Source organism: Atractosteus spatula, chromosome 3, assembly GCF_055471065.1.
Source record: "Atractosteus spatula isolate fAtrSpa1 chromosome 3, fAtrSpa1.hap1, whole genome shotgun sequence".
Classification (NCBI taxonomy): domain Eukaryota; kingdom Metazoa; phylum Chordata; class Actinopteri; order Semionotiformes; family Lepisosteidae; genus Atractosteus; species Atractosteus spatula.
In genome coordinates this window covers 8,537,954-8,550,111 of record NC_142708.1, presented here as the reverse complement: position 1 = coordinate 8,550,111, position 12,158 = coordinate 8,537,954, and the positions used below count along the sequence as shown (strand labels likewise).

At 37.0% G+C, this 12,158-nt stretch overlaps 1 protein-coding gene across 4 annotated transcripts in view; it reads left to right on the top strand.

Moving 5' to 3' along the window:
* Positions 1-183: 183 nt before the first annotated feature.
* Positions 184-12,158, top strand: part of LOC148837345 (phospholipid-transporting ATPase ID-like) — a 60,704-nt gene continuing 48,729 nt past the window's right edge. Inside the window, exon 1 of one of the 4 annotated variants that reach the window (XM_088911413.1) lies at positions 184-557. Coding sequence is in view for 1 of the 4 variants with exons in the window: in XM_088911412.1 (XP_088767538.1) it covers positions 11,366-11,380 (15 nt within the window). In the remaining 3 variants the exon portion in view is untranslated. Of the gene's footprint in view, positions 558-4,317; positions 4,430-4,699; positions 4,721-11,283; positions 11,381-12,158 lie in introns of those variants that run through there. The other 3 variants (XM_088911414.1, XM_088911411.1, XM_088911412.1) reach the window with 3 other exon arrangements.

The following is a 12,158-nucleotide window of genomic DNA, read 5'->3' as shown; positions in this document are numbered from 1 at the left end:
AAGTATTTAATTATTATACACACTGTTACTTTCCACACATAACCTGCTTATTTTTTAATCTAGTGGTTTTGCAATCTCAATTTGATTACAGCCTTATTCCTGAGGCTTGCATACCTGATACGGTAGTTAGGTCCAAAGTTCTCTGCTCTGTTTACTTTGTATTGTATTGTGCCATTTCTTTCCACCCACAAAGCTTCATAAAATGTCTCCTGCACCTATCCACTGTCCATATCGCTGACACTCCTTTCACCTACTGTACAAGTGCACAGTGATACTTTGAACATCCACCCAATTGAACTCTGCTTGTCTGTTCTACTACCGACTTCATGTTTTAGCACAGCCAATATCTCAGCAACTCTAAAGCGGTCGAGCAGCCTTTTGAAGACAACTGAGAAGCCACTGCTTGGATTTACCGCTGTGTAAAAGTATTTGTTTGTAGTAACTGGGAAACTGATACTGGTCATTCAGGTTTGGAGTTATCTGCAAACGTTCTTTGAGGGCTCTCTTTCTGAAAGACATCGGCAGTCTTGGGAAATTATTCTGTTCTGTGATAAAAGGTAAGCAGTATTTATCCAATGGTATTTGTCATGACAGTGGGGTCTAATTCTGAGATTTGTATCATAGATCTCTTGTAGACTTTGATTAGATCAAGGAAACTAAGGGTAAATAATAGACTTGTTTAGGTTTTTAATTACTTTCTTTTGTGTTGTATTTCTGGAACATTTCTAAGCTTCTGCAGTGAGAATATTAGCCAGAGTAGCTACAGTATAGTAATAAATGTACTAATGTATAGCTTTCTATAAGTCTAAATTACATAATCATTATAGTACAGTAGTCAGTTGAAAGTCCTATTTAAATGAGAGATGAGCACTGAACAATTAAAGGCATGAAAGTGCTGAAAACTTAAAACCTATATAAATATTCTCTGAACCACTCCTGACTATATAGGTTCTTTAATAAATTCTAAATATCCTGAAACTTTAAATCCATTCACAGAAAATTCATATTATTACTTTATGTTGAGCTCCTTTGTTCAGTGCAACATAAGAAAGATCGTGGTCTTGGTGAGACTAGAGCAGAAATTATTATTGTGAACGAAAAGATACGTGAGTTTTTACTGTTACTGATAATTTTGTAGTGTGAGATAGATGAGCTGCTGTGTGAGAGGTTTCAATACCGTTTCACAATGAAAGTATTTTAAACAGTTGGTGGCAAAGGTGTTTTGATTGCAATCCTGACTTGCTTCTGACTAAAGCCAAGAACAAAGAACTGCCCTTTGCTCGAGGCACTGCTATTGTACTGACACTGGTCAAAGAAGACAATCCAACAGATCTTTTCTCTTATCTGTTGGCTTATACTGTTCTGTACATCATACACAACCTTTCCTTTTTTCACCACCCTGCTGTATGTCCAGTCATTCTGTTTACATACACACAGACCCTACATTGTGCATGATCACAGTTCTCTGTGCGCATTTAAAGCTCACTGCTAAAGTTTCTGAAAAAGTTTTTTGTTTCTCGAGGTAGTGAAAGATGGTGGTTGTGAATCAGTTAAAGTACACAATGCCCTGCTCTAACTGATAGCACAAATGTACTTTCTCATCACCTTGTTAGTATGATCTCCACTGTTTTCATTTCTGTTTGTATCACAGTACAGGTTTTTAAAATGGTTTGGCATACAGTAAGTGTAAATATCTTTGTTTTTCCAACACCATACAAACAGGGAATTTACTTGCCCATAACAAACCTTAAGCTTGAAACTTTTTACTTTTTTTAAAAAATGGGTCTCTATGAAGTAGTCCAGCCTGTTCTGATGCTGGCAAGAAAGGCAATCATGATCAGGTGGGTGGGTGACGAGCCTCCCTCTCGAGCTCTCTGGGAATTACTAATAAGAGACTTGATCTCTTTGGAAAACTTAAGATTCATCCTAAAAGGTGAACTGGACCCTTTTAAAGATTTGTGGGATAAGCCTTTCAGAGCACTAGGTTTAAAAGAGGAGTTCAGTATACACTCCTAAGCCATTATACTGTATATAATTCTGCTATAACCTTTATGCCTTTTTATGGTAAACTCTGATATAGTTGTGACTGTACCTGTTTTTATTTGTTTTTTTTCTTTCCTCTTTCACTTTTTTTTCCTTAATTCCATTCTTCATTTCTTTTTCTTACATTCATTGTTATTCTCTTAAAAAGGGTAAAAATTGATGTATCTGCTGTGATATTTAATAAACAAAATTGAAAAAAAATGGGTCTCTATAACGCCTTTCGTAATTTTTCACTTCTGTGAAAAATTTCAAACAAATTCAAACACTTAAATACAGTGTTGAGTTCAGACTGGAGTTGTAGCCATAAATGTAGAAAATAAATCTGCTTTTAATACTATAATTTTTGTAAACTCTGAAGTTAATCATTCAGCTTACAATGTTTAAGTTCATGAATAAAACGGATGTTTATCTACTTTATAGCCACTTCTTAAAGATTTCTAAAGGTGGAGTTTGTCCTGGTTACATGGGGCATTACAACATTTGAGGTGGTATTTTATGTTTTAACTGTCCTATGGCAAAACCTCTTGGGGAATCCCAGTAAAAGCTGACTCGTGACCAGCAAAATTTGAACTATGGGCTGTGATTGGACCCCAAAGCTCAATGTGTTCTGGTTAAGCAAATAGGTAGCCACCTGCTTGTGCCATATCTTCACAGATAAACCAATGACTACATACAGCTTTAAAGCTTGTCTGGTCGCAACAGAAACCGTTTTATATTATAGTATAATACAATTTTAAGTTTTTTACAAGTACAGGACATTACGTTGTTGATCATGCTTGACAAACTGAGCTGGAAAAAGAAGATGTAGCATCCAATCCTGCAATATGAATCCCTCCCCAGCCCTGTCAATATGTATCAGTCTTACCCTCGAGGAACCTATGAACTATGGGAAGAGTCCAAGCCAGTTTCTATGCTTATTTTATGTGAAAGAAAACACAGAGTTTACTGAACGTGAACAGAACCTTATCATCTTTTCTGGGATTTATTATTTTTAACTTGCTAACTCTGTGAGGAATTGTTTCCTTATATTAGGCCTTATACCTGTATTTAGTATTTAACTCTGGTTGTATTGGTCTCTGCTGGTTATTATGTTTGCATTAATTTAGATATACCTAGGATTTTGCTCTTTAGCTCTCACCTAATTTGTCTGAAATTGCCCTTGAAATGACACATTCATAATGGGAACAAATAATCGAGAATGAAAACACTAACCTGGTCTTCTAATTTTGTGTATCATCTACAGTATGTGTATATAGAACCCCCTTTCTTGGCAGCTGAACTAATCAGTGAATGGGAGAAGGCAGGGAATCTGTTTCTTTAATCTGCCTCACCTCTCTCATTCAGTAGGGACAGTTGTAGCAGAGGAACTCGGATCTCTATTTTAGATTGGATCATGGAATTTTGTTTTAATGTTTCCAATATCAAATTCCGTTTTTATCTCTTGATGGCAGATTTCTGTTAAAAGGAGGCCTGTTACAGTATGTACAGTACATGAAATACTGTAGATAGCTACTATGGATGAATGATAAGAGGATAGAAAATTTTATGTAATCAGACATTAAGTCATCTTTAAAAACCATTACATACAGTAGATAGTAGTTATCTTAGAACCCTGGAGATTACAAGAATTTCATTTAGCCTTTTTCCTTTTGGTAATGCAGCACAGTAGAACAGTAAATCAATCCAAGTATAAAAACTCACTGAAATTAAAAATACATATTATATTGTTCATTTTTATTTATTTTTTTTAATCCGGTGGTCCTCAAATGTTACAACCTGAAATTACTAATTGATAGATACTGTGCTTTATATAGTGAAAAACATTGCAGAGTTTGAAAAGTATACGGTAAACTACACCAGAATGCTCACTCAAAACTTGGTAAAAATCAGATCTTGCCTGAGGACTACAGCCAGCTTTTAATGTTACCCTTTTCCTCTAATGTCTGCAGGGCCCCATCACATTAAAGAAACTATGACCCTAATTTAAGCAAGATCTAATCTTCAGCAGCACTTTTGGCGAGGTCTGAATATGTGACGGAGCTGAGTTGTGACAAACCCCCCCCCTCCCCTATCTGTAGGAAACGGATACATTGAGAGACTGAGCACACAAATACCAAGTAGAGGAAGAAAAGTAAATTCTTTTGACTTAGACATGTTTGGGCTGGGACCCAACATCTGCAAGGCCCACCCGTAATTGTTTATCATGTTCCAATGAGTGGTAGTGAGTTCCACTTCCCTCCTACAGACGGGATAGTTGGAAACTATGGGTGGACTAAGAGGGAGAGAGCGAGTGGGAAAGGCAGGACTTTCTCTCCGGCAGCCCCTGTAAAGAAGGCTTTTTCACAGACACTGGAGGACCTGGGTAGTAAGGGAGTACACAGGAGGGGTAAGAACCTGATTTTCTCACTGTTCGATGGCAATGAGTTTAGGGACAGAGGAGGAAGGGGGGTAGGGGGCTGCGATGATAAATTCCTAGCTGTCTCCTGTTAACGTGCTGGGCTTCCTGCCTTCGCTGTGGTGCTGTCGAGTGGTCATACAGGGGAGCTGAAACAAAATGAGTAAAACTGAGGAAGTGAAGCAGATGTTAGGTAACAGAGCTATGTTTTTACACATTCCTGAGGGAATAATGATAAATGAACCTGGGCATAACGATGTTACACTGAACCTGAGTGTACAGGTAATTGTTCAACTTTTTTTAGAACTTTTTTCACCGTGTTGCTGGAAGATTTTCTTTTTCTCTCCCTGCAATTTCCAGGAAACAAATAGCTTTTAAGCAATTCCTGCTAACTCCCCTAGCAGTAGTTACAGTGGCGGTTTTTTCTAGTTCCGTCTCACTGTTAAATTAAAGGAGTTAATGAACTCTTGTTAAGATGCTAAGATAAAGCACTATGCCTCCAATTTAAACAGAAATGGCTAATTTCATTTAAAAATGTTTTTTCAGAAGGTTGCCGATTTTTGGTGGGTGAAAATTACGAATAAGGACAGCCTGAGTGACCTCTTTCTAATTTTTACTTTTAACTACAATTATAAATAATTAAATGCTATTACAAAAAAGAAAAAAAAAGCTACAGGTTGGATTTCATTTCATAAACTCATTGTAATGTTATGGTTTTGTGGTCTAATTGACTATCTCTGTACACACGTTTCTTTCCTGTATGCTTAAAATTTAAACTGGTATTAATGTGATTTTAAACGCGTTGGATGTAAGGTAAAATCAAATTTGGCCAGATTTACGCAGTGGAGCTTAAAAGTTCTGTGTACACAAGGGGAGGACTGGAGAAAAGCAAACACTTGGTTGGATGCCAAGAAAGTGCCCTTTTTCTAAGACATAATTAAACGCAGAGTACTAAATAATTCAGATTTTGCATTAATCTGACAATGCAACATACCGTATCACATGTTAAAAAGGCAAAAGGCACATTCATAGATCTCAAGGAGTTCAGCTGCATTGCTACTGTCCACAATTCTAAAACCTGAGTAGAAATTCAAAATGACCACTGACATGATACAACTATCATCGTTTTCTATAATATGTTCGGATTTATCAGCTTTACTACTTTTGATTGTTACTGTAAAAAAATGTTCTGTATTTTGATTCTAATTAACTGTAGCTTTAGTTGTGAATTGTCTGTGAGTGACTGTAGCGACTGTGGTGAACAGTGACCGAACTAACTCTACACTATCTCTGTGGTGAGAGTCACAATTTGATGAGCTGCTGCCACAACACCATGTCATAACCTATGCCTGAAAGCAGAAAAACAAATCACATCATAAAAAAATTCCTTTGCCTCACACTAAAAAGGGCTGAGAAATATTAAATAACATAGCAACCTGTGATAATATATTGTGTAACAGTAGAGTGTGTTAATATAATTGTATCTACAAAATTTGTTATTATAACATTGAACAACACATTTGTGCTTTTAAACCACACTTTTTTAATGAATAATACCCTATCTTGTAGTTTAAAAATGTTTAACTAAAAAAAAAACAGTTGTTTTTGTTTTCCCACACATATTTTGTCTCCTGCTTGTTCAACAACTTCCTACTTGTAAAATGACTGCAAATTAAGAACAAATGCTGTGAAGCAGGAAATAAATATATGCACCTAATACAGGTTTGCAAAGCTTCCCAAAGCTTATCCCAGAAGCATGGGGAGCAAGGTGGGATTCCACCATGGAAGAGGAGACAGTCTTTTCCTTCCACCTCTGGGCAAACACACACGGGGGACAAAGATCTTATGTAAAGTGTCTTCAGAAGGTGCAAGGAAAATTCTTCATCAGAGGAGCAGGACAAAGTCTTGTGCAGATTCAGTTTTATTGAGCTCAATAAGGACAGCAACGTGTGCGGGGTCAGAAAGAAGTTTGTTTCACAATCTGAGTGCTTGTCCTGTTCTTCGATATGCAATAGAATTCGTCTTATTGCCTGCAGCTCCTTGAGGACTTGTCCGGTTTTGTGATATTTTGGTAGGTGTTTGCCCCTGTCCTTTGATATGTGACACAATTTGATTTGCTTGTCCTGCCTTATGGTATGTGTTTGTGAGTGTTATTGCTGGGAAGGAAAAAAGTTGCTTTAACTGCTACTTTAATACCTTCCACAGTGTTCTTCCACGGTAATATTAAAGAGCTGTTATTTCTATGCCCCACTTTAATGCAAACTCGACATACACACTTTTCAGAATTGATCCTAGGATCTAAGAACTTTGAGACAGGGGGACGTACTGCCATTACCCACATTTCTATTACAATTAATATGAATACATGTATTCAGAAAGTGTACACCCTACACTAAACCTGCATTTACTCTTCATCATCCTGCAGGTTACACACAGGTCATCAGGTCTTGGGAGGTGCAGTGTCTCCACCACTCCTTCTCCCAGACAATAGGATATTAATAGAAAGCGAAATATTTTATTCATATTTCATTCTCTGAAAATAAATTATGTTTTGATTAAAGTATGATTAAATTTACCGTTTTGCTTTTCATTTTTTAGATACTTTAAATTAGGGGGTTGCAGTTATGGTATTTGGGTACTACATATAAATGATTATATAAACTTAAGTTTTTAAGTTTGCAGAAAAAATTTAAAAGTGGATTACATCATGTGTAACTCAACAACAAGGGATTGTAATATTAATAAAATCCTGCAAGGCACTGTATATGCATGGAAATATTAATTAAAAGATATAGAAGATATACAGTAGATATAGAAGATCCATTAAAGACCACATTCTGTCCATACTGTCTCATTGGTTGTACCTCAAAACTGACTTGTTAGAGCCAGTGACCTGCAAATACAGTGCTGCAATGTCCTAGGACACAGTGATCTTCAACTGACAATCAGGCAGTGACATTTACAGTATGTCTAGGCTCTTATTAGGAATTGCTAGAAAATCACAACTGAGAAAATCAGACTTAAGTTTGAAAGATATATGCAGTGTTTTGTACTGTTTTATTTCTATTTCTATTTCTAAACTGTCTACCCATATATTATACTGTATATTTAATTTTTATTTCAGTATTAGTAAAAAAATGCCATTCATTTCAACATCACAATTTTATCTACTGTACAGTATGAGTGTCCTGGCATTATCTAAAACTCTGTATCAGCGTCTAGATCGTAAATCTGCAAAACAAACTAGAAGGTTTCAAATTAGGACCATTGCTAAAATATTCCATTGCACCAGAGAACACACAGAATTGAAATCTTTGTGGTAAGAAGATGCGTGATGGTTAACGCACAAAACATGACGGTGCTGGCAGTTCTGTTTGTGGTACATAATGTCTCTCAGAGTTTTTTTTATCAGCTGTGGTTATTGACTTTGAATGTGTCATGCGCATTTAAACGAGAAAATGTTGTTTTGTTATTGGTCAATAATTAATGGAGTATTGGGAGGGGTGCTGACAATGAAGTCATTTTCACCCCAGTTGAACTAATTCGGAAACATTCCTGATATTTCCTGAAAGCTATACAGTAGATACCGTGGGTAAGCCTCTTATTTTGCATGTCTTACGCATCCCTCCTCCACCACATTTCCAGTTTTGCAGCTGCCCCTTGGTTAACTCATCTCTCTGCCTGGGGGTCCCAGCCCTCTTGTACTACAGCGAGGGAGCTAGCTCTCATCCAAGCATCTTGTGTAATGATCAGCTGGTGGGGTGAAACTAGAAGTGAGATGTAAGGTGAACACAAGCACTGGGCAGGACAGCTGAGCAGGACATAAACAGGAGGAAGAAAAAATTAAATAGCAGCTGAGATTGTGGTCGATCACGGTGGGGTCAAGCACAGAGGGGATTCCTTGAGGGTAGTTGGGGTCGAACGATGTGAGAGTCAAAACCAGGAAAACACAACAAGTAGCAAAGCACAAGAGGAGAATCCAAGCTGAAGTCATAGGTAAACAAACAGGATCCAAGCCGAGTGAGAAGGGAAGCAAAGGGGAAAGCCGGGAGCAAAGACTTAGCACAAGAAGAGGTCAGGATTCCAGTGAAACTTGAGACACACAGAGCCCCGAGCAGTGTCACCTGAATCACCTGAAGTGGTGGAGGTGGTAAATTGCCTCCAGGTGGTCCAGGTCTCCTGTCACACAGGTATCCATGGCAAGTGGCACTGAGTGACTGGTGGGTGGTGCCGTGGCTGGCTGCCATGCCAATGCTAGCTTCCCCCACAGCGCACAGCGCACCAGCAGGGGCAAGCATGACAGGTTGAGCCAAATCTCACTATACATACTGTAAATACTCATAAACATCTTCAAATGCATCTAATTCCTTTGTGTCATCATTCCTTTTGAATTTTTTTTGTTGTAGTTGTGCTACAAAGTAACAGTTATGTCCACAATAATGGCTGATATTGATATAAGCAACACATTGCTTATAATAGAATTTAGACTATCTCAGAGTGACATTTTAAACCATATACTGTATGTAAAATATGTGCCAATAAAATCCATTTAGTTTTAAATATTTTAGAATAAAATATTAATGTCATAGCAAAGTAAAAATGTTACAAATATAGAATTTGTCTGACAGGCTGCATGCTGAATTTAATAGAAATCCCAACATATACACAAGCCAGTGTGTGGTTTTTAAGTTATAATTAAAGAATATTGAGTTGACATGTAAAATTAATTTGTGCAATATGAAAACTGAGATGTCACCTCAAAACAACTGGATGAACTGTATACTTTTGAAAACCTGAACACTTTTATGTTTGAGGGAAGTTCAATCTCATCAAAAACTACAACGGACATAAGAACGGTTACAAAGAGAGGCGGCCTTTCAGCTCATCTAGTCTGTTTGGTAGTAGCTAATTGATTTTAAGGATCTCAACCAGCTTTTTTCTTGAAAGAAACCAGGGTATTGGTTTCAACAGTATGAGCGGGTATTCTATTCCATCCACACACAACACTTTTAGTGTAGAAAAGCCTCCTGTTCATATGCTTTCCTTGTGTTCACTTGGGTTTCCTCCAGGTGCTCAGGGTTCCTGCTCATGCCCAAAAACATGCTGGTACTGTAGGTTAATTGGCTTCAGGTAAAAATTGTCCCTGGTGTGCGTGTTTTTGTTTTTGTCTGTGTGTGCCCTGCGATGGACTGGCATCCCAACAAGGGTGTATCATGCTCTGCGACCGTTGCTTGAGGGGACAGAATACAGCTCCCTCTGACCCTATTTTGAATAAAGTGGTTTGAAAACAGATGGATGTACAGTGAATTGCACTGACTGATTTACTGGGTTAACTGGGCTTTAGAGCATTCTCAGTGTTAATTTAATAATAATAAAACATCTACTTATTCATAAGTGTACTGAAGAACTTGTAAAAGAACCATCTGATACTCATTTACCTGTTACACATTTATCTCAATTCATCTGTTTCTAATATGCCTGTAATCTGAGATCGGAGGCTGTTCTCCAGAACAGAAATGTAGACGGGAGTTTTTAATTAGTTATGTTAATAATTTAGTGAACTATTGTAACTAGTTTCATAACTGCCCTCTCCAATTAAAAGGCAGTCCTTCCTATTGTATTTATTGGACCCTGACCAGCAACCTACTGTATCTCTTCATGAACATGTCCTGCAGGACTGGAACAGGGAACAGAAGAGTCTGATGGTTGGAGAATTCAATGTCTATTCTTAGTCTGTATTAATATGAAAATAAAAATATATTATCTTGGTGAAAATGGAAATTCATGTTAACATTGCTTTTTCACTTTTTAGGTTCTTAATTACTATGTATTGCTAATGTATTTTTAGGTGTACATTGCTCAGCAGTATTGTTATTGCTGTTTGTCATTCCTTGCATACACTAACAGTGAACTGCGTGTGAGGATTTTTAAGTGGAAAGTGAGTTATCCAAGTGGTTATACATCGGTATGGCATTTTTAACAATTGAAATATTCTGTCCATCATCAAAAAAACTGCTTATTCCCAGTAAGGGTCTTTGAAATCCAGGAACTTTCCTGGAAGGTTAGGGCTCAAGACAGGACTATATCCAGGATGGGACACCAGTCCATTTCAGGACACACACATTCATACATTTTAGACACAACAACTGACATTGTTAGCATGTATTGTTAAAGCATTCACAGAATCAAGTTAAATGATTCTGCAATGGTTCAGCAATGCAATACAGGGACTAAACCACCAGTGGAAAATACTGGGAATACAGGTGTAAAGAAAAGTGAATACAAAATGTTTTACAGTGTCACCAGTATGTAGAACAACTAACAAAAGCTATTGTTAATGATGGCGATTTGTAACCCTTCTAATGTTTTCATCTTCTTAAATTCTGTACTAGAAAAATATCCTCTAGCTCAGGACATAGAAGTGGGTGTGGAATTTTGACATGCTACAGTATACCTGGATGGACAACTTGTAACAGTATACCTGGATGGACAACTTGTGATGTGGGCTGCCTTTAATTTCTTTTTAACTTCTATTGGTGAAGACTGTGAAATGAAATCTAAATATGTGCCAAATGTGGCCGATTTTACTGTAAATTTTACTGCTATTATTGGTACAGAAACAACAGTGTTTGAACAGGAAAACAAGATATACTGTACCTATTGCACAGAGTTAGTAGGAGTAAAAACACCAGTCAAACAGAAACTGTTTCACAATATCCGCTGCTTTTAAATACAGGGTAGCAGAAGTTCAGTTCAGTGTTTCATTCTGCATTCTGCAGTTCTGCATCTACAAAGTTGTTCTAGTTATTCTTTGAGAACATTTCCTTAATTATCTTTGATGTAACCTTCCTAGTTTTTTTTTCTTTTAATTTAAGGACTGTCTTTTAGCTTTATGGAGTGTCTCTCCTATCTTTTTGGATAAACAGTATGGACCACAAAAAAGTAAGCATATTTATGTATCTATATACTGTATATGCTTAAATGGACACATAATTGTTCATTATAACTTTGTCACCTTTTTGCCTTGATACATAGATGGGAAAATATCCCGCTACTATAAGAAATTAAACACCTGACTTACATCAAAAAAGTGTTTTGCAGTCAAAGGGTTAAACTGAGATTTGCCACACACTAGTATCATTGACAATTGTACTAAAATTAGAGTTCACTGGGCATATCTACCAGCACAGCACTGTATAGGCCTGAGAGACCTGATAGCACAACAGAACTGATAAGCAAAAACTGTTCTCCAAAAACTCCTGTAAAAGGAAAGCAGTCATTTTATTTGTGGAAGCTGAATGTTTAGATGTGGATGTTGTCGGTATCCTTATCAGACCTCCAGAGAGTCCTCTCAAAAAACTGCACTGCTGCCAAACTCTTACACTGCCAAAACGGATATACAAGCAGTATGGCATTTTACTAGACTTACAAGTATGTTCCCAAAATTACCAATGTCCGTTTATCATGTTTATTAATGTTATGTCATTATTGCTGTAACAGAAGCAAATCTTTGAAAGTTGTATAATGATCTAACACTGCTATTAGGTTACATATCCCTTCAATCTAAGAAACAACACAAATCATAACAAATGTATCCTAAAGTCCTTAAATACCATTGCAATTACAAGTTTCCCTCTTTTGTTAAAGCTTTTCCTTACTAGGTTACTCCTGCATGCTTTACAGTACTTCAGAATGTCTCACACTATTTTCCCACTTCTAC